This window comes from Betta splendens, chromosome 16, assembly GCF_900634795.4.
Source record: "Betta splendens chromosome 16, fBetSpl5.4, whole genome shotgun sequence".
Lineage (NCBI taxonomy): Eukaryota > Metazoa > Chordata > Actinopteri > Anabantiformes > Osphronemidae > Betta > Betta splendens.
In genome coordinates, this window is record NC_040896.2 from 6,035,942 (window position 1) to 6,057,350 (window position 21,409).

General features: G+C 47.5%; 3 protein-coding genes and 1 long non-coding RNA gene across 5 annotated transcripts; 2 read left to right on the forward strand and 2 right to left on the reverse strand.

Moving 5' to 3' along the window:
- Window positions 1–706: 706 nt before the first annotated feature.
- On the reverse strand, window positions 707–5,717 carry LOC114842573 (ankyrin repeat domain-containing protein 34A). Its single transcript, XM_029128191.3, has 2 exons — window positions 5,395–5,717; window positions 707–3,709 (listed from the first exon to the last, which is right to left on the reverse strand). Exon 2 carries the CDS (start codon window positions 3,623–3,625, stop codon window positions 2,039–2,041), a length of 1,587 nt encoding a protein of 528 aa, XP_028984024.1. The 5' UTR covers window positions 3,626–3,709; window positions 5,395–5,717; the 3' UTR covers window positions 707–2,038.
- Window positions 5,718–7,216: 1,499 nt separating this feature from the next.
- Window positions 7,217–9,408, forward strand: pnp4b (purine nucleoside phosphorylase 4b). Of its 2 annotated transcripts, none has more exons than XM_029128202.3 (7): window positions 7,217–7,351; window positions 7,564–7,736; window positions 7,817–7,920; window positions 8,279–8,454; window positions 8,538–8,728; window positions 8,908–8,987; window positions 9,153–9,408. In XM_029128202.3, the coding sequence occupies exons 1-7, from the start codon at window positions 7,221–7,223 to the stop codon at window positions 9,291–9,293; spliced, it is 996 nt and encodes a 331-aa protein (XP_028984035.2). In that variant the 5' UTR covers window positions 7,217–7,220; the 3' UTR covers window positions 9,294–9,408. The 2 variants fall into 2 exon arrangements, with proteins under 2 accessions (XP_028984035.2, XP_040923692.1); XM_041067758.2 differs by lacking the exon at window positions 7,217–7,351 and adding an exon at window positions 7,384–7,472.
- On the reverse strand, window positions 7,277–10,279 carry LOC129603213 (uncharacterized). The gene is made up of 4 exons (XR_008692932.1): window positions 10,139–10,279; window positions 9,090–9,163; window positions 8,871–9,002; window positions 7,277–7,383 (listed from the first exon to the last, which is right to left on the reverse strand). It is a non-coding gene; the product is annotated as an uncharacterized LOC129603213 (long non-coding RNA).
- gon4lb (gon-4 like b) lies at window positions 9,560–21,273 on the forward strand. The gene is made up of 30 exons (XM_029128187.3): window positions 9,560–9,771; window positions 10,279–10,435; window positions 10,526–10,668; window positions 11,029–11,103; window positions 11,653–11,703; window positions 11,777–11,815; window positions 11,889–11,999; window positions 12,238–12,330; window positions 12,412–12,558; window positions 12,640–12,847; window positions 13,409–13,510; window positions 13,601–13,641; window positions 14,082–14,179; window positions 15,082–15,325; window positions 15,396–15,482; window positions 15,567–15,744; window positions 15,817–15,967; window positions 16,158–16,305; window positions 16,393–16,509; window positions 16,899–17,975; window positions 18,044–18,272; window positions 18,447–18,604; window positions 18,825–19,022; window positions 19,127–19,270; window positions 19,402–19,710; window positions 19,794–19,892; window positions 19,970–20,084; window positions 20,156–20,531; window positions 20,605–20,707; window positions 20,906–21,273. The coding sequence occupies exons 1-30, from the start codon at window positions 9,748–9,750 to the stop codon at window positions 21,017–21,019; spliced, it is 5,136 nt and encodes a 1,711-aa protein (XP_028984020.1). The 5' UTR covers window positions 9,560–9,747; the 3' UTR covers window positions 21,020–21,273.
- The last annotated feature ends 136 nt before the right edge of the window (window positions 21,274–21,409 follow it).

The following is a 21,409-nucleotide window of genomic DNA, read 5'->3' on the forward strand; positions in this document are numbered from 1 at the left end:
GCCTTTCTTCGCCTTTTTTGCCTCCTCTGCATCCCCTCGTTTTCCACATCCAGGCGAATAAACGGACAAAAAGACTTTCGAACTACATGATCAGAGAGGGTGCTCCTCAAATAGTAAGACTGGTTAAAGAAAATCACACGCAGTAGGTAAAAAGTACGGAAAAAGACAAGACGGTAAGGCAGCGACCGAAGCGTGCTGCAGCAGGGTTCGCGCATGCGCACCGGCGGCACTGGAGGTGGACTGGTCTGAGGAGACGTGTTTGTTCTCGGCCTGGCGCTTTTTAATGGCAGTGTGAGGCTACATTAGGTGTTCATGCGGGATTCTGCTGGCACAGGAAGTTCTTTCGAGCTGATCACTAATGTTTTGAATAAACGCACCTCGCTGGGTCCGACTCCTGGCGTCTCCTGCTCATGTGATCTGAGCTCACCCGGTAACAGGAACGTGTGGTGGGAAGTGGTAGAAGGACGAAGGCGTTGACCTCCACGACCCCAAGACACCGATTTACACAGAATCCAGTGAACCTGCAGCTCGCAGTCCTTCGGCCCAGGATTCCCAGTTAGAACCAGTCCGTCAACGAAGCTGCCTTTTCCTGATGCCTCTGGATTGAATGCTGGACTCATGGCCTGTGGGAGTTTTTCCTTTAAACTGATAACGAATGTTGACCAGCTCACATTGAGGTAAATGCAGCCGTTTCCACGGCAGCAGGTTTGGCTGTTGAACATGAAACATGGTTTTATTCCACGGTTTGTTACAGTTGAAATAAACAAAGAAAAATAGATCACAGATTCATTAGAGACAGTATCAGATGACAGGCTTACAAAAATACTCTGTTTAAACTTCAAGTATCCCCAACAAGGCCCATCTCAGTCCACTCTCATCTGCACAGTTGAATCCAGACTGACCCTGAACCAGAACCAGTTCACACATTCAGCTCAAGTCAGTAACAGTCAACATTTCTGTAACAGGAGGCGTGGTCTCAGACCTTCGGATCAGATCACGGGCACTGAACACTTCCACATTTCATCAGCTTCATGTGTGTTCAGACCAAGAACCACGAGGTGTTTGTTTACATGCATCTCACTTCTTTAGGACTCTTGTAAACAAGAGCTGACGTACATCTACACACTAGCAACAGCTACATGAACATACTGCTCAGCTTGGATCTACACAGTATGAATATCATGAACACAATATATTTAATATCCGTGATATAACAGGATTCAAGCATTGTGTCGTTGAACTGGGATCTATTAATTCTCCTTTTCATCCAGAATCTGAACTAGAAAATGAACTCAACACATCTGTAAACTGGACTCTGGACTTAACTAACGTCCACCTTCTGGTGTGAACCTGCCGGTCAGTGTGAGATTGTTCTCCCTCGAAGCCTCATCGTGTTCAGTCAGACGTTCTAGATGCATCGTTACAGTATTTACAGTCTTGAAATCATTCACATGACGTCTTTGGGATTTCATGAACAGTAATTGAACATTTGATTTGACTCTGAGCCGGATAATAAAAATGGTTCATTGTCACACAAATACCAACTGTTATATTGACTAGTGTGTAGATAATTACAGTACATACAGCGCAGTAGGTAGTTATTCATTAAATTAACGTTCATTATTGGAGGGTGAGGGTTGAATTGTGACATTTCAGTGTTATCCGAACACAAAGTTTGTTTTTTCATCGTCACAAGAAGAAAAAGACATGGTGCAAATTCTGCATCTGTAAACACGGAACAATTATTTCATTATAGACTTTATCAGTTCATCAAACCAGGAAGCATCAGCAGAGACGATAAAAAGAAGCTGAGGGAGCAGCACCGACAAGTCTAACAGAAATGTTCACAATCATTTGACAAATGTAGTGAAATGTCGAGGTCAATTTCCTGCCACGTTGATACTTTGTAAATGTGATTCGCTGCAACTTGTTCCAATAACAAGCATCCTTGTAGGCACTGCCCTCCAGGAAGCATTTCTTCACATTAAATCCACGTGTCTCTGCTGCTACCCGTCATCTTTGCTTCAACCCCCCATCATCAATCCCCACCGGACTCGATGACCTTCTCAGCTAGTATCTCCTGAAAGGTAGAGAGCTGCTTCATCTGTTCAGTTTGCATGGAATGCCTCCTCATCAGCTTCTTCTTCATCTTAAAGTCTGGGCCTCGTTTGGGGGAGGCGGGGGCCACTGGGACCAGCATCTTGTGCCCACAATGGACTGGGGAAGTAGCTTTGCCATTAGCTCGGATGTCAGGTATGGGTCTCTGGGGGTTGACGTTCAGCGGAGGTAGGAAGCCAGGCCTGGTGTGGGAGATGTGGTCTAGCAGAAGGGTTCCGGAGCCTCGGCGCTCCAGGAGGCCAGGGGGCCGCCGTCGCATTGTGATGGGGGACACGGAGTTGGGGATGTTCTCCAGTGACTCTCTGGAGGAGCTGGTGACCAGAGAAAGGGGGGAGGCATTGTACCTCCTCCGCTCCACAGACACCCGACCGGAGTCTGGGGATCCTGGGATGGACTCTGGACACAGGTGGGTATCTGACTCATAGTGCTCCATCCGGGTCAATTTGGGGTGAGCCAGAACCCGACCTGCTCCGGAGCCGCCAGCGTTCTCCTGGGACTCTGGTGCTGTGTTCCGACGGTACAGAATCTGGTGCTGCTGGACTTTGTCGGCCCAGGAACCACAGAGGGCTGCGCAGTCCTCGGAGCATGAGCGGTCAATGGGCTTAGGAGAGCAGGGGTCGTGGGTCTCAATGCTGTGTCGCCGTGACAACAGAGGTCTGCCGGGTTCCGTGATGGTCAAGCCATTAATGTCAGTGATTGTCCTGTTAATGTCACAGCCACCCTCCTCCTCCAGACCGCCATCCACCCGGTCCTGAGGAACGAGCGCCGATGGCGCCACCAGGCCCCAGGGCTCCGAATTCAGCCTCTTCAGCAGTTTGCGTGGGGGAGGTCTCTTTTCTCCTGGAGGCCGAGCTGAAGGTAAAGGTAACGCTGAGGTGAGAGCGAAGCTGAAGATCCCCTCAGCAGCCTGGCTCCTCTCTCCCGCCGGCGACGACGTCCCGATCTCCACATCAGAAGGAGACATGCAGGCCGGGGACAGCTTATCCACAATACCTGGAGAGGGGGGCGAGTTGAGGTACTGTTTGGTCTTCTTGGTGCCGGACGGAGACGTGTCAGTGGTGATTATGATCACCTCCTTGCCTTTGGCCTTGCAGGCGTCCAGCAGGACCTGCAAGGTGTCGCGGTCCCCCTTGTTGATGGCATGGACCAGCGCCGAGGAGCCAGCGTAGTCCTTGAGGCTGGGGTCAGCGCCGTTCTCCAGCAGCAGGGCGATCACCTCCTTCCCCGCTCGCTCCGCGCAGGCGTGCATCAGCGCAGTCCTGCCGCTCTTGTCCGGGATGTTTGGGTCAGCACCTTTCTCCAGCAGGTACCTGACCATCCTTTGCCGGGTCTGCGGGTCGTCATACGCCGCGAGGCAGGCCGCAGAGACGGGGGTCTCTCCGCGCTCGTTGCCCTCGTTGATGTAGGCGCCGCCTTCTAGTAGCAGGCGGGTCAGTCTGAGCTTCCCCTGGAAGACGGCTTTGAGGAGGGCGTTCCCCTCAGTCTGCAGGGGTCCTCCATCTCCCATGATCACTCCCGTCCCCTCAGACCCCCTGACCTCCACAAGCTGCTTTAGTGCTTACTGTCCATCTTCCACGAGAAGCCGGATGACCTGCAGTAGAAAGACGACAGATCAGCAAACAGGCAAAGTGGATGGACTGGATGCTTCTACTGCTTTAACTTGCAGAAGAGTTAAAGCAGCGCGGCCCTGGGGAGTGTGAGGCCTTTACACACATCACACACACACACACCTGTCACGCACATGCAAACACGTCTGCACACTGAACCAGTCGGATGTTCCACAAAAAAAGACTTTTTAAATCAGGTGGTGTTAGGTCTGATCAAACCTTCTGGCTTGAGCTCTACTAAAGTCCTCTCAGTGATTCGTCAAAGCAGTCAGGCCTGGCGTGGACGGACAGACAAAAGGAACCCAGCTGTGTGCGTCTAACAAGCAGCAGGATGAATCATATAGTCTGTTGCTCTCGTTCTAGCAGCCATGTGCGTTTGCATCCAGTATTATTTATAGAACAACGGCTTAATATGTCGGTAGTCCAGGAATAATTATTAAGCAGTGTTGGAATAATTCTGAACTTCTGGCGTCAGAACAGAAAATGACTAAAACCTTTTGCTCTTTGATCGGTTCATTTCTGCAGGTCACAGTAAAGAATATTTCACAAGCTGTGACAGAATTGTTTATGATGATGTCTCATATTTTATGGATCACACCTGTCCCACAAACCAAACGACTGCCAAGCGCTGATGTTCGGTCTTTACGAAAACAGCTTCTGTCCAAAGAAACTGGAGAATGAACTTGACTTGATCAATTTTACAACTTTATCAGTCATTTAATCAGTCATAAGACCCGTATTCATCAAACCGTCAGACAGTCATCATGAATAATCACCAGACAATTTTATGATTAATAGGTAAACAAAGTTAAATCACTTGTAGAATAATAAAAATGGGCTAAAATAAAACCTAAATCACTTAATCCATCCTAGAGGTTAACCTGCTCTGCACACAACAAATCTCCATGGTAACTAGGCTGATTCATTGATCCTGCTTTTATGCATCCAGGTCAAGAAAAACTTACCCTTACAAACCCTTACTTTTTTTTTGTGTAACAGCACAGTGATCAGTGAAGTCCTGACTCAAACATTGGAGTCTGGACTCATCAGTTAATAACTAATGAAAGGACGGAGCAGTTTGACCTAATGGAACACACAACATGAACACTGCACAAACAAGCTGAGTCACACTGGACTCAGGAACCGGCTCCAGTCTGCAGTGAGACTCAATCAGCAGAATCTTAATGAGGCTCTGCAGGTGCTTTGAGCAGGAGGCTGGAGCTAATGGACCGTGAGCTGTGAGCTAACAGGTATGAAAGCACTGAGCTTTACCCTTTTCTTTATGGACACCTGCAGCAGGTCACGTGTTCCCCTAGTGGCGCGGCTGCTCGCTACCGTGATGAGGATGATGATGATATGGAGGAAGGTGTGTGAATGTAGAGGAATGCGGAGCCGGAGATTCACCGGGTTTCTACGTCAGATCTCTGACGCACCGGTTTCTATATTTACACCCTGGCTGCCAAGTTAACGGATCAGATCACCAATGAGACTTCATCATCATCATCATCATCAATTTGAAAATGTCACATCTGCTGACTTTATAGAGTTAAAACCGCCGCAACGCAGCAGCAACAGCAGCAGCAGCAGCAGCAGCCGATCCTGATGAAGATGAAAATGAAGGAGCGCGGTGATGGAGGAGGCAGCGCAGAAGATGGAGGAACCCACTCACCGCTGAGCTGGAGCATCTTCTTCATCCTTTCTCCCCTTTAACGACGGCACCCACTGCCTTCTGACGGACTGATTGAGCTGCTTCTCCTCCTCTTCTTCTTCCTCAGAGTCAGAGCTGCTCCGACGGAAGCCCCCCCTTGTTTAACCCTTACAGTCCACAGACTTATAAAACACTAGATCACCACTAAACGTCCTGCAGTTACTGCAGTAAAACGTGCTGTCTTCTTTTACTAGTGGTGAAAATACTGTAATACACTGTAAAGTAATTTCAGCCTGCTGATATCATTTGACCATTAAAGCCATTTGGACCCTGAACATTCAGTGATCTCATCTGTATGCAACTGAAAACGGTGTATTGTTATTATTACTATAATAATAATTATTATTATTAAAGCTGACAACTGAAATAAAATAGAAGCCAGAACACTGCTATTATGGAAACACTGTTTCTATGGCAACTGATGGGCTGGATTCCTGCAGAAGCGTTGTCATGGTAACACATGCACATGCTCACACAAGCTAACGGGATAATGGACGTGGTTTTGCTGACGTAGCAGGAACAGTTTGACCTCAGTCTGCAGCAGTTTTCAGTACTGCAGCGTCACAGCAGTAGCAGGTTGATATGTCAGTGTTTAGGACTGAATCAGGTATCAGGCTCCATGAGCATGTACCAAAAAGGATTCAGGATTTATGATGCTTCATGTGCTCTAATGACAAACACATCCTGAGTTTTATTTCTCATGAGAACTTTACTGACAACAATAAAATCCATGCAAAAAAATCAAATAACAGCTGATTTGTCACGGGAGCGGTGTGAACGAAGGTGTCGGACCCACATGCACAGCTTCAGGAGACTCACAGGCTCAGATAGTGGAAGTTTAATGTTCTCAAAGGTCAGAACCAGGGAAGTAGATAGGCGAACGTACACAGACGGCCGGCGGGTCGGCCAATGCACAAATAAACTCCGGCTACGGTTCCGGCAGGGATCCAAAGGCAACAAGGTCGGACCGGCAGAGACAGTGACCAACAGGCAAGTATACAGTACGAAGAGCTGGACCAGAACAAGCTCCACGATCTGGCTGAAGTACTGGATAAATGATTGAACGCAGCTGTGCGATCCCGTGAGTAGCAACGTAAAGCAGGAAAAAACATGAACAGAAACCGGAAACTACAAAACAAAACAGGAAATGCGAGACAAAAACCCAGCTATGACGTGATTAAGCCTGAACTCTCCTTCAGCAAGAACATTCCTGACAACCTGCGAGACTTCAACAACTGGTCTTACAGTGTAACTAAACATGAGGACAGAGATCCAGTTTGTATACGTACGAACACAATCCAACACCTGTGCTGTTGAACCTGAACTTTGATTAACTCCAGCCGTCACGTGGGACCTGAGGGCATTACACAACGTCCATGAGGGATTTTCCAGATATCCTGGTTGAATATGTCATTGACTTGGTTGTTAAAACAAGAATAAATTAATCCCAGTTTAGTTACAATGGAGCTTAATCGCAATTGAGTTTGGACTCAGACGAGTGAAGGAGGATGTAATCAGTTACACAGTGGATTTATTCTGACTTTAGAGCAGGGTTCCGTTCAGCCACTTGATCCTGTCCTTGTCTAATTTAGCATTTTAATGATTCTACATTGAATCGATCTAAGCTTGTCCATATTTGCTGTGTCCTTTTAGCGGTTCACCACTGGACAGTTGTTGAGTTTATTAGACGCATGCGAGGTTGGCTTCATTTTGGCCCATTTGAGGCTCTATTCTTGCCTGACGGTATCCAGCTGCCAAACACTCACCAGGTCACAGACTCCGAGTCAATGACACCGCCTGCATTTACACACAGAAGCGACCAATGGGAGCAGAGCTCCGGTCTGGACTCTGGGTTCCTTGTCGGGGTCGTCCTGTGGACGTTCTGCTGCTGGATGATGCACACCAAAGGAAGCTCGTGGTGAGGCCCCCTCATCTTGAAGTTCTTTGACTCTGTGTTTTGAAGTTATGGAGATGCTGATGGTTGATTGCTGTGTGAATGGTCCAGTTCAGTTCCCTGAAGGTTTACCTGATCTTTTAATGTATATATTTTTCAAATGCGTATTATTGGGTGCAGCCATGTCCCAGAAGGCAGGAACCATCAAGCCCTAACCGTTCTCTCTCACTGCCCAGTTGCTGCTCTTTCGAGGACTATAAACTGACCACTGAGTGGCTCCTGAACCAAACCAGTCACCGTCCAAAGGTCACAGTGATCTGTGGCTCAGGACTGGGTCTGCTCGCTGATGGAGCCACCAACAAGCAAACATTCAGGTACCAGGACATCCCCAACTTCCCTGTGAGCACGGGTAAGTGTGACGTCCTCCAGCCGTGGGCCGCACCTTAGAGACAGAAACCCAACGGGCCGTGTGCTTCCATTGTGTACCAGCACCAGGACACGAAGGCTGCCTGGTGTTCGGGCTGATCGAGGACACCCCCTGTGTTTTCATGCAGGGTCACTTCCACCTGTACGAAGGTTACTCTCTGTGCCAGGTGAGTCGCTCCTCGGTACCGGGCCCTGTGACGTCACGGGCTTTGGTTCTTGTAACGGGTGTATACTGTAGCCGACCACCGCCGTGATGTGGTCTAACGCTAGTCTGCACTGTTCTGGCTGAGCAGCGCTGCTGCAGCGCTCGTGGTTTCACTGGGTCTGTGTTGTCACCAATGGAAAACAAAATGCCATCGGCCACACGTGCTGCGGTAACCTGGCTCCTGCTAGCGAGAAACCGTTATTAGCTAGAGCACGTGATGTGCTCATAGCCCCACAACTAAACCCATCACTTTCGTTTTGGCTTCCTGTGGTAGAACAGAACCCACGGCGTTGTTTGAACGTTCACCTGTCTGTTTGTAGGTGACGTTCCCCATCCGGATCTTTAAACTGATGGGGGTGGAGTATGTTCTGGTGACAAATGCATCAGGAGGAATTTGTCCAGATTTTAAGGTTGGTGATATAATGATCATCAAAGACCACATTAACCTGCCGGGGTTTGCTGGACAGCATCCATTGTGTGGACCAAACGACGAGCGGTGAGACACAAACAGCTTCTGTGTTGGCAGTAAGGTTAAAGGTCATCATCAGTGTCACAGGCTTCCTTCATCTCTGTCTGTAGTTTTGGCATCCGCTTCCCCTGTATGTCAGATGCCTACTGTAAGGACCTGAGGCGCCTGGCGTTGGACGTGGGCTCTGAGCTCGGGTGCAGTGATTTCATCAGAGAAGGGGTTTATTGCATGGTGAGCGGACCCAACTTTGAAACGATCGCTGAGGCCAGAATGCTGCTGATCCTGGGCTGTGACTCTGTGGGTAAGACCGACTTCAGGTCTAATGGGTTCATTTATTTCATGTTAACGATGCTGGTAAATTTCTAGCCAAGGGTCTTATGTGCTAAGGTTTTTAATAACAGCACTAGAAAACGTTGACATTCCAGCATTCTGGTAAAGGATACTTCAGTTCTTTGTGTTTCTTTCTTCGTTTCTCCCCAGGTATGAGTGCAGTTCCTGAAGTAACGGTGGCAAAACACTGTGGACTCAGGGTTCTTGGTCTGTCCCTCATCACCAACATGGTCAGTTTCTACACACTGTGAGGTGCCGGCAGTCATTTGGTGCCATTAAGTACAGTTTTAGTTTATGTTGAGTAAATGTTAGTTATATTCATGCTACTGTACCTGTGGCCATGGCCCTGATGGTGGTGGGACAGTTGAATGAAATGTACCTGTGTCCTTCTCCAGGTGTCTCTGGACTACAGTCGGGAGGAGAAGGCGAACCATGAGGAGGTTCTTCAGATCAGTAAAATGAGGGCAGAGGTTTTGCAGAAACTCGTCAGCGCGTTGATTTCTCGCTGCCAGCAGCAGAACATCAACACCAACTGACTGAGCAGCACCAACACCTCTGCCTCGTTTCTTTCTCCCTGTTTGTCAGCTCTGTTAGTAATTAACTGTTTAAATGTCTGATGAATGCCATTAAACATCCAGAAGAAAAAGTCAACACATCTCAGTTGGACTCATATCTTCCAGTTTCATAACAAAGTGATGAAATATGACATACATTGTAGGTGTAGGTAAACAAACTTTTAGGTATAGTTTATCTCACTGTGAGACAAACAACTGTGTGAATGACTGGTGTTACTTAAAAGCATCTGTAACGAGATATGCGTTTTTCCTGTTCAACATATGGAGGAGGCTCCTTTTCCTCTTATTGTGAAAGTCCTAACGCTACAACTTCCTGTCGAGCGCCAAAATCCGGAAGTGTTGTTATTGTTTGGCGGAGCTAACGCACCTAACAGTGCTAACCGAAGCTAGCGATGACAATATGACGCCGTAACAAATGGCTGCCGACATCAATCTGACAGTACGTTTTTAATCTTCGTCGAGTTTAACAGATTCAGTCTGCTTATTAATTTTACAGACAAAGCCCGCGCCGCATTAAAACACACTGCGCCTGCCCAGTGGCTCCGACTAGACTAGCTTAGCTGGAGCTAATGGGTACAAATAACGTTAGAGTGTCTTTGTAACAACACGCAGAAAGACTGCGTGCTGTTAGTGCTGCCTGTTAACGCTGCTCACAACGTGCTGCTCCTGGAATGCTGAGAATACAAACGCCACTTGTTCTAGTTTTGTGGTCGATGTAAATATCAGTTGGTTTGTTTTGAAACGCATTGATCCAGAGTTAAAGTAATGGTCGATTTGATCAGTGATATCGGGCGTTTCCGTGTTACCTGGGTTTGAGCTACTCTACAGCATTAATGTCGGTGAGGCTCGTCCCCAGAACCTTGGGTTAATGTTCGTCTAGTGGGTCCGTGGCAGCGGCCCCTCTCCACCTCTGCGTTCATTGTTTCTCCTGGCCGTTTTTCAACAGTGGACCAACCGAAGACGTCCAGCAGAAGATGACGTTTGTCCTTCACAAATTAAATCTCTGAGGAAGGATGAAGAAACGTTCTGCAGATGGCACAAGAGGTCACTGACAGGAGCTTCTAGTGTTGACCAACATGAGGAGGAGAGGACCCCTGTCTCAGGTACCTGTACTGCTTAGTTTGAGTTACCTGTTGATGTAGTTGACCTGCAGTGACGTAGTCGGGGGTTGAGTGTGTCTGTCTGATGTTCAGGTCAAGAGATGACGAGGGAGGAGTCAGTCGTCATGGAGAGCAGTGAGTCTAGTGATGATGATCTGGGGCGACTGGACATTGACCTGGACAGAAAGTCCAAGCAGCATAATTTGACATCCCACAACGTGCGCGCCATCCTGCACGTGAGCAATAACACACAAACACATTCAGCCATGTTATCTACTGTGTCAAAATATTCTGGCATAGTTATAGTAAACATCATCTACATGATGTGTGAGGAGATTATAAATCAGTGTGATAATGGACACAGTCATCCACTTAAACCCTAAAGCAACAAGAAGAGAAATGTTCCCTTTTACCTACAAACGTGGAACTGAAACACACCAGTAAATAAAATATCTAAAACCCCTCACATTAAACAGACAGCCCATGCATTTGCATTAGTTTTGTTTTGTTTCCTGTGCATGTACGTAAAGTAATTTGATTTTTGGTTCCATGCTATTCCCAGTCTTTCATTATTCATGTGTTTTGTTTTCTGTCAGGAGGTGATTACCCACGAGCATGTGGTGGCCATGATGAAAGCTGCCATCAGGGAAACTCAGGACCTTCCCATGTTTGTAAGTGTCCATGTTTTGTTATTCATTGTTTGTTTTATGAATGTTTGGAGGTAATCCAAGCAAAATGAGTCAAATATGTTGAAAATGTTTTTATTCTTTGTGCCTGTTGAGTCTGTTTTTGTACAGCTGCATCAGCCCAGTAATACAGAGGTTAGAACCTGGTTTTGAATTACTCGTGGTTTTAGCTGTTACTTCTTTGTTGATAAAATCACATGAAAATTAATGAGTTGCCAATGAAAGAAAACAAAGCATTTAAATCAGAGAAAAGAGGCATTACAAGCACAACAGTTAGAAAACAAAGAAACAACAGGGTAATGATCAGCACAGAAGCCCAGCTCATGATGGTGAGAGCGCTGTGTACAAGGATAAATGCATCAGTGATACCATCCATGTTTGAGGAAAACATTAATAAACTCAAGTAGTGAAACACAATCACATTCTATAGAATCTGGAACAGGGTTTTTGAAAGGAAATGTAACCTTTTTAGTTTTTTAGGCTTGTGCCTCTCTCTGTATCAGACCCAACTGTTACTCGGGTTCTCTGTTGTAGGAGCCGAAGATGACCCGGTCCAGATTGAAACAGGCAGTGCAGCAGGGACAGGTGAGACCGTCCTTGTAGATCGAACTGTGTTTTTAGCCTTATCTCACCCATCGGTCCTCCCGTCTGATTACAGGCACTAAATTGGAGGCTGTCTGCGATCAGCACCGTCAAGGTATAGTTTAATCACTAGGTCTGCAGCATTCTGGCTATCTACCTGTCTCTGATAATAATTTTGTCTGTCTCAGCTGCAGCCTCCTCAGTTTGTGGACATTGATCTTGAAGAGGAGGATGATTCGTCAGATGAAGAATATTGTCCTGATGGGGAGGAAGAGGAGGAGGAAGACACAGTTGATGAGGTGACTTTGTGTTCAGAGTGGGCTTCTGTTCTTCCTTTGTTTAATGCTTGTGGTGAAGTCCTGCTCTTCTGTTAGTTTGTTGTCTTTCGGTCTGTCAAGTCCTTCAGTAATTAGGTTATTCAGTGTTTTTGTCTTTATATAGTGTGAAGGTTCTACAGAGTGTATGGTCTTCAGTAATTCGGGTCCTAGAGTTAGTCAGGTCCTTTGATAAGTCCACCGTGTACTTTGTGGGTTGCAGACCTTTCTCAGCGATGCAGACAGCTTTGCGTCTCCTACCAAAATTCACCTGATTTCTGTGCCAGCAGAACCTAGGACTCATGAACCACTGCAGGTACTTGGACCTCTAGCCTACTACAGATACACGGACATCCTACAGTTACTTTCTCCTCTGACCTCTGGTCTGTATGTTTAGGAATCTCAAGGACTCCCCACAGAAAAAACGGCAGCCTTTACTGGTTCTACTCAGAACCTTGACACTATTTCTGAACCGTCTTTCATGGACAGACTGAATGCTGTAGAGGAGGAGCTGGACTGCAGCCCTGCTTACACCTATAACCAGGTAAACTTCCTAAACCTACTACCCGGTGACCTCACCTAAAGCCTGGTGTGTCTGCATGCTAACTACCTGCCTGTCTCTCAGGCGCCGACTGTCAGTGGTGGTGAAGGCTGTCTGGCTTACCGCACACGCTCCAAACTCCGTCTGGTGAACATTCCTCTGGGTCAGCTGGAAGCCGAGCTGCTGGCGCCAGACATCACTGCAGACATGTATGATCAAAGTGCTGCCCAACAGGAAGAGGATCGCCACTGGGCACAGTGGTTGCAAAGTCTTATGGCCCCTGACAACGAAGGTCTGCAGATATGTCCTGTATGTTTTGAAATCAATTGGCTGTGTCACACAGATAGTTGAATACATATAAAGATCATGGCAATGGATCACCAGTGATGACATTGTCATGTTTCTTCAACTCAGTTATGCAAAGTGTTCTCAACATTTCCAGTTCAATGAACTTCTAATCTACTTAGACACAAATGTCTTCAAAGCGAGCCCAGACTTAACAGGTTCTTTAAATTCTTAATGCCTTAAATTAAGAAAATCATCTTTTGCTCTTTAACAGCAGATTTCCACCTCCTCAATATAAATAGAACAGTCAGACCTGCTGTTACACTGTGTGGTGACACCCTACATGAAATCTGAATCCACACTACATTCAGTGTGTTTATTGTCTTTCATCATTCAGAAAACTCAAGTGTCAAAACTGTAAAATCTACTAAAAGCTAACTGATACTAAAGATGAAGTTGGCCTGGTTGAACCGCTCATTATGTGTTCTGTAATTCTGCGGGGGTTCTGTCTGAGACCAAACAGCAGCTTCTTCCACACTAACACAAGGTTCTATTTTGTTTTTTTCAGAGGAAGCTGATGATGATGACGACCCAGAGTATAACTTCTTGGAAGACCTGGATGAACCTGACCAGGAAGACTACAGAACGGACCGGGCCGTTCAGATCACCAGTGAGTTTGGTTCTGGTGCAGGCCCATTTTGTCAAGACAGTGCTGTGGTTAGGTTTTGTCTGTAGCTTAGTGTTCGTTCTTCTCTTTCAGAGAAGGAAGTAAATGAGCTGCTGGAAGAACTGTTTGACACTGTGAGTTGAGGCCTCACTTGCTCCTTTCTATTTTAATCCTCCCAAGCACTGGCATCCTCAGTGGCGTATCTTGCTGGGATCAGTCACTACTGTAGTTTTTTAAACTGCCGTACTTGTTTGAGAAATGCAACCTTGTGCTACAATAGTAAAATCCACTGTTAATAAATTCCTTACATTGTTGAGATCAGACATCAACCGTTTTTAGAGGTCCTGTATACCTATTATTACTATTAACCAATTATTACTAGTACTGTTACTGGAAAATGTGAAGACTTCTTTGTCGCCTAAATCTTTAGTTTTCATTCCTTCAGTTGTCAACAATAATCATTCAAACACTTTTTCCTGGTGAGAGGTTCTTGGTTGGCTGACACTGCGACAGAGTTCAGGAGGCATTCATTGAAAGTCATAGCGTATGACCCTGCTGTCTGCTTACTGTGCAGCTCCATGAAGAGGTGGTCGCTGAGGAGCAGCAGCAGGAGGAGGAGCAGGAGACCGCTGCAAAGACTGGACCCAAATTTAACGTCCCCCAGGCCTTACGGTGAGAACCACACTCTAGACTCAGTCATGGCGTCTGGGAGCAGCCTGGATTCTGGGTTTTACAGAATGTAGGATGAGTTAGTTATTGACTGACAGGGATTTAGATGATAGAGATCTGATGTTTAATAAGCCACTCAGTTGATCACATTTTTGTTGCTTTGTTCTACAGGAGTTGTGTTAATTTCTACTAAATTCCTGAGTCACTCCTCTTTAATTTGTTTATGACTTGTATAGCTGGCTGGGAGCAGACACAGTCTCTAAGGGGTATGATAGCTACGAGGGGTTGAGGGCTGTAGAGAACATGCAGAGAGACTGTAAGATTGCGACTCTGCGTCCTGGGCTTCACTCTGAGCTGTTACGGTGTGGGGGTCTAATAAACTGTGCCATATAACTAGAAAGTAGTGACGCTCCATCCAAAGTGGGATGTGTGCTGTCTCTTCTAATCACCCCGGGTTTCCCCAAAAACTGCTCCGCGTGTCCACGAAGCCCATATTGTTAGCAGGACACCACCCAGACAGCCAGGGGTGCAATGACAACAGGCTGAACATGTCATCAGGGGTCAAAAAACTATGGAGCAACCAAAACCCAGAGTCATCAGCCCTGCGCTCATTATGACCATACCAAACTTACATCTGTGCCTCAAATATGATTTGACGCTTCTAATCACTAAGTCCTCCTATTGGGACGGTGCAGCAGAGAAGTGCTGTGACTGTTTGGGTTGGGAGGAACAGAAACGACCCCTGCTGCTGCTTCTTTACTCAAATCACATGGAGAAGGATGCGGTTTGGGATACATCCAGCTTCTGTGCTGTGTGAGAATGTTCAGTGTTGTAATACTTTACTGTGTAAAGTACTGTGTAAACTGTAAGTTTTGCTGCAATGGTTCCTTTTCTGCCGTGTGTAGGTTTGAGGCTCCATTAGCAGGACTGCTGACAGAACGGCGGAGAACCGTCAGGCAGCAGTATGAAGCTCTGCAGCAGCGCAGAGCCCTGCAGGACACAACCAACCATGACTACGTACACCTGAAGGACACACCCGGCCCTGAGTCCAACACCATCACCTCTGTGCCGGTGCTGCCTAACCAGAGCTGCCCCACGCTGCACCTGGACCACACTCAGAAGCTGCAGCTGCAGCAGCAGGTCCAGCAGGTGCGTAGGACCGTGGCGTTAGTTTGAGTATCTGTATCTGGAACCTGAACATGTTGTGTCTGTCTCCTAGCATGTACAGCTGTTGACACAGGTTCATCTGCTGAGTCGGCGTGTTGACGCCCTGAAACACGAGGCTGGGATCACTAAACAATACCTGGTCAGTCAGTAGTAGCACAGACATGATTAGCTTCAGTCTCCCTAACCTACCCAGCTAACCTTAACCCCCCACCCCCACCCCCAGGAGGAGCTGCAGCAGTTTTCTTGTCGAAGGGAAGCACTGTGTCTTCCCAGCACGCTCAGGGTGTGCAACCTCCAGGGGTCACTTGATCTGATCCAGGAGGTGGAGCAGCGAGAGGAGCCTCCTCCTCCTGCTGCTGCGTCCAGACGCTGGCTCCCCAGGATGACGCCTGTTATCAGCAGTAAGGAGGAGCTGAATGGCTGTTCTGTATCTAACCACGTTCAGCTCTGACTGTGGTTCTGGTTTTGTTCAGGTCATGCCTTCCCTCTGCTGCCTGCTGATACTGCCTGGCTGTTTGCTACCCGACCTGTCTTCCTCTATTCCGAGCTGCTTCCTGTGTGCAGCCTGGACCCAGCTCTCCACAGCCGGCACCACCGTAGCATTTACACCGCAGGAGAGGACGGGTAAATACTGGTCTGATGTCTACCAATCATAAATACATTGCACTGGTTTGTGAGTGATAACAACTTTGCCACTGTTTGGTCAAATTAGACACAGTTGTTGTAGCAGCTTCTACATAAATGTCCCGTACTAGTCTGAGCCAACATGTTGTGGTGTAACATCCAGCTTCTGTGTGTAACTGTGTCTCTGCAGGCTGATTGTTCTGGGTCTGAAGCACTTTGAGGGGTCGGTCCAATCTGATCAGCTGATCAGTTCCTACCTGCTTTGTAAGAAACGATGGAACTTTAGGAAACATGTCAGAGAGATGAGCAGCCAGAGAGCCCCGCCCAATGTTATAAAGGTGACACTGACTGATTGCCAATCACAAACCTGTGTTAAGGTGTGACCTGCGAGTCTGAGCAGCTAAAGACGTGTCTGGTGTTTTTAGATGTTCCTGACACAAGGATTGATTCCCCCGATGCCACTGGCTTGCAGCAGAGTTGAGCCAGGAGACCAGCGCCCCCCAGTGGACACCAACATCCTGAACATGCCCAACTGGCTCAAGGTCTGAATCTGAAAACAACAGTCCACTTTCAGATTAAATCCAAATTGTCACAGACTTCTGAGCAAATGCTAGATTGGGTTTCTGATGTTTTTACAGCTTATTGACCAATGACTATGTCGTGCATGCTGACACAGTAACTTAACCAACGTCATCAGTTTTCAATGGGGATTGACCAAAACCATCTTGAGTAGTTTTAAGAAATAAGGGACACTGAGATTGCTCCATAATTTTTGTTTAGAGAAATTATCATTTATTCCTCTGCAAAAAGCCCCTGAAACAAACCAGAGGCCTTTTTTACTACAGGACACTACCCGCCATTGTTTTGGTCAACCCCCATTGAAAATCGTTATCTTATAACTTACGTCACAGTCTAACCTGCTTGCCTTTAGAACAGTCATCAGATCATCAAGAAAACCCAGGGGGACTCTGGTTGCTACCCGCCCTCTCTACCACCTGGCTGTACCCTCAGACTCCACCCCTATTGGCTAAACAAGTCACGCGCACCCACCCCACCCCACAGACGGCTCTTCACTCTGGCCCACAATGCATCGTTGTTGCCATTGGCCAAAGCCCCTGAAGACAAACAGGTGGAAAGACATTTCACACAGCCAGTCAACTACCTGTCTCTGCCCAAGGGGTTAGGGTTACATTCTGCCTCCCCCACTTTGCCACTGGTTCCACCTCCAGTCTCTGATGCTTTCCCACTAACAGCTGTCTACCCGCTGCCGACCCAGTGCGTTCCTATTGACCAGGCTTTTACTGGGCAACAACCGGCCCCACTCCTGCCCCCCCTCCCCTCCCATCCCAAGCTTGACACTAAAAATCCCACATTGACTTTGGCCCCTGCGAATGTGAACCCAGGATGCCTCCTCCTCCAAATGGTGTTGACTACACCCACTGAATCCTCCCAGCCGTCTCTGGAACCAATTGGACAAATAAGGCATGAGCAGGAGAAGGGAGGTGAGACTTTCACAAACCCAGATCTGATGGTGGAAGAAAGACAACTGGAGGAAGAGAGTTCAGTGTCAACATCCACACTGAGCCCAGTTTCATTTGCAGAAGAGAGAGAGGACGAGGGGCAGGTTGAGGTGGTGAATAGGGAAACGCAGGAGAAGGAAGATGAGGTGGAAAACTGGTCTGTGGTGGGTGTGGTCAGTTTGAATGGAGGAGAAAGCAGCACTGGTGCAGAGAGAGGACAGGGGAGAGATGGAGGTGGAAACAAGGAGGAATATGGTGGAGGAGAAGATGGAGAGCAGGGAGGAGAGGAGGAGGTGCCAGAGAGAAAGAGGGAGGATGGAGGAGGAGAGGGGGAGGATAATGGAGACAAGGATAAAGATGAAGACCATGATCGACAGGGGGAGGAGGAGGAAGAGGAGGATTTTGATGACCTCACACAGGATGAAGATGAGGAAGAAGTGATGTCATCAGCATCTGAGGAGTCAGTGCTATCTGTTCCCGAGCTACAGGTAAACAGGAAGAGCAAGTGATTTGTTGTCATGGTTACAGCTCTAACGTATGACCCTTGACCCTGCAGGAGACCATGAAGCAGCTGACATGGCTGGCATCGGAGCAGAGGATCTGTCCTGACGGAGACTCGGAGGATGAGCACTCCCCCACGTCGGAAGATGAAGAGGAGGACGGAGGCCACAAAGACGGAATGTCAGGGGAGAGGAGGAGAAGTAAAGGCGAGGAAGATGAGGAGACACCATCAGGAGAGGGTACTCCCCGTGGTGGAGGAGGGAGATGCCCGGTACGAGGAAGAGGTCAGCGTTAATTCAAGTGTTTTTTTGTTTTTTTTACATTTAAGTATGGAACTGCAGTGAAGGACAGTGATGGAACCAAATAAAAGCCTGAAACAGTAGTAGCAGGTCTCTGTTTTCACATTTACACGTGTGATACCGTTCATTGTCTCGTCTCTTCTGTGTCTGGACCTGCAGGGCGGAGCCGACCGCTTCGGGGCCTGAGGAGGAGCCGCCAAGAGCGTGACAGTAAAGACACAGCCAAACTGTTGCTGCTGTATGATGAGCATCTGCTGGATAAGGACCCGCAGAGAGAGAGCAAAGACATGGCCTTCGCTCTGAGCTATTTGAACAGGGTGAGAGGGAGGCTTTGATTTCCTGCCATTACAGAGCTGAGTTTCCCTGCGCTGATTCTACTGGTTGGTTTTCAGGCTTCTGCTTCCAGTGATTGTGGTGATGAGGTTCATGTTCATGTCTTTCAGATGTTTTTGTGATTGTGGTCCAGGTTTTCAGTCGTCACACTGGTGAGGTCCTTTGTTGCAGGCCACTCACGGTGACTCTTGACTGTGTGTACAGATACGTGAAGCGCTGCAGGATGTACCTGGACAGGTGGAGGAGTTTGTGTCTCTGCTGAGCGAGTTTGAACAAGTGGGGGAGAGGCAGGATGTGGCGTCACTGTTCAGGAAGCTGCGCTGCCTCCTGGGAGAACGCACCGACCTCCTCAAAGACTTTGCTGCGTTTTTGCATCCGGAGCAGGCGCTGCAGTGTGGACTGGTGAGCTGCTCAGATGGGTCAGGGTCTGTGTGTTCAGTCCATAGTCACATGTAAGTGACTAACACAGTAATCTGACTAATTTGAAATCACATCTGTTCCTGCAGTTTGAGGAGCAGCAGGCCTTTGAACGGAGTCGACGCTTCCTGCGTCAGCTAGAGATCAGCTTTAGTGATAATCCATCACATTATCAGAAGATCATCAAAGCTCTGCAGACTGGCCCTGACCTGAGCCCTGCCAGCATCCTGGAGGTAAGAGGTGGAGCCCAGTATGAACAGTATCAGCAGCCTCCAGATACACCCTGACCAGACATCCTCAGTGTCTGCAGACACACAATTCATCATTAATTGATTTTATAATTAGCTCTTTTCCTGATCTTCAGCTAAAGGCTCAAATGGCCATGCTGCTTAAAGGCCACACCCATCTACAGGCGGAATTCTGGGTATTTTTTGAAGAGCTTCGTCCGCCTCCAGCGCGACCTGGTCAGTTTGAAGAGGCTCATTGGCCGGAGGATGGAGGCGGAGGGTCAGACGGTGGAGAGGGCAGTGGTCAGGTGTCAGTGCCTGGATTCAGCAGTGGCTTTGAGGAGGTAACGCTGCCTGAGCTTGATGAAGAAGATGAGGGACAGAAAATCCAACCAATGACAGGCCGCCGCAGGATGAGGAAGATCAATGCCTGCAGAAACTACAAGGTCTAACAAATCTTGAGTTTTTCGTAATTAGTTTTGACACCTGTGATTGGTTGGTTGGGATATTGACTGTGTTTGTGTTTCAGGACTGCGATTGGTCAGATAAAGATTGGCTGTGCACCTGTCGTGATAGAAAGATTCGCCGGCACCAGAGGAAAGGATGTAATCGTTGCCATGGTAACAAGGTGTGTTCTTCATGTTTTGGAGGCTTTGCAGAGGTAACAGGTTGAGGGACCTGACTCCTCTGTTCATTTCATCTCAGTCCTCAGGAGGTGTGTCTAAGGCCATGAAGAATCTGGACCCTCTGTACCAAATACGTTCAGAGTCAGGTGACAAAGATCTGGATTTGAAGAGGGATGATGACAGCCCACAGCCCGGTGGGTCACAGACTTCATTGTTATGTGTGAAGGTAATGGACCTGGATTCGATAACTTGTTTGCATTGACAGATCAAAGCAGTGCATCATGGGAAACAGGGTTCCACCTGGTGGATGAGAAAGAGGAGGAAGAGGATGAGGAGCTGGTTGAGGAGGAGGATGATGAAGAGGAGGAGGAAAGAAAAAATAGTGACAAGGAGCAAAGAAATGAGGCGCTACCATTCACCACCACTGCCTTCCCCAACCCCATCGTTACTGCCTCTGTCACCACCTCCTCCATCTCTCTTTGTACCACCTCCACCATTTCTCCCATCTTCATTTCAGTGGCCTCCTCTCTATCCACCACCTCTTCTACGCCTCCTCGGCCCAGTCCTCCTCCTGACCCCCCCGTCTGTGCCAAGAACATTTCCCTGACAGCGAGTGGGGAAAAAGTCATCATGTGGACCAGGTACGGATCCTGCTGCTTCACCTCCTGCTGCTTCACCTCCCCTGAACTGATCTAACCATTTGCTCTTTTTCAGAGAGGCTGATAGAGTCATTTTGACAACATGTCAGCAGGAAGGAGCCAATCAGAACACGTTTCAAGCGGTCTCTACTCTGCTTGGCAACAAGACTGCCAGTGAGGTGGTTGGCTTATTTGTTTCATGATCTTAATTTATTTTTATTGCGATAAAAACCTGGGGAAGCTTTGTACTGGAATAAGTGTGATGAGTTCTGACCTTAGGTACAGAACAGGATAGGCAGAATAGGTTTGCGTCTCCATGACAACATTGCTTTCTTTCTCCATTTTTACGTACTGGAATGTTTTTCTTGTGTCTTCAGGTGTCTCGCAGGTTTCGGGATCTGATGTGTTTGTTCCGGACTGCAGCTCGACAAGCCAGCGCCGAGGATGAAGCTCTGCCCACAGACACAGCGGCAGCCAATCAGGAAGACTGAAGTTATCACGACGGGACATTTGTTTGAGGTCTCAGACATTTCTTGGAAAACATATGAAAGCAGAGATGTATTTTCTGTTTATAGCTATAAATATAAAAAATAGTGACTATTTGATGTTTTTGTGAAATGATTTTTGTTTTTGCACTAAAACATGATGCATCCTGGATCAGAGCAGATCAACTTCTTGTGAAGTCTAACTTTTTTTTAACCATTGTTTGGTCTATGAGAAGATGAATAAAGATTAATTGATTATCTTTATTGTCCCTGTTGGAAAAAAGCCACAAAATGCTAAAGAAAGTTCTGAAAATGCAGAATCTGTGAAATGATTCTAAAAATGGATTCATGGATTTCAAGGTTTGTTCCTGATGAGATAATCTGATGTAAACAGTT

Excerpts from the sequence above, each read along its gene's own strand:
- LOC114842573 (XM_029128191.3), bottom strand. The coding sequence starts at position 3,625 with ATGGGAGATGGAGGACCCCTGCAGACTGAGGGGAACGCCCTCCTCAAA.
- pnp4b (XM_029128202.3), top strand. The coding sequence starts at position 7,221 with ATGACACCGCCTGCATTTACACACAGAAGCGACCAATGGGAGCAGAGC. Across the intron at positions 8,455-8,537 it reads TGTGGACCAAACGACGAGCG|TTTTGGCATCCGCTTCCCCT; the intron begins GTGAGACACAAA and ends CTCTGTCTGTAG. Across the intron at positions 8,988-9,152 it reads TGTCCCTCATCACCAACATG|GTGTCTCTGGACTACAGTCG; the intron begins GTCAGTTTCTAC and ends GTCCTTCTCCAG.
- gon4lb (XM_029128187.3), top strand. The coding sequence starts at position 9,748 with ATGGCTGCCGACATCAATCTGACA. Across the intron at positions 10,436-10,525 it reads GGAGAGGACCCCTGTCTCAG|GTCAAGAGATGACGAGGGAG; the intron begins GTACCTGTACTG and ends TCTGATGTTCAG. Across the intron at positions 19,711-19,793 it reads ATGCCTGCAGAAACTACAAG|GACTGCGATTGGTCAGATAA; the intron begins GTCTAACAAATC and ends TTTGTGTTTCAG.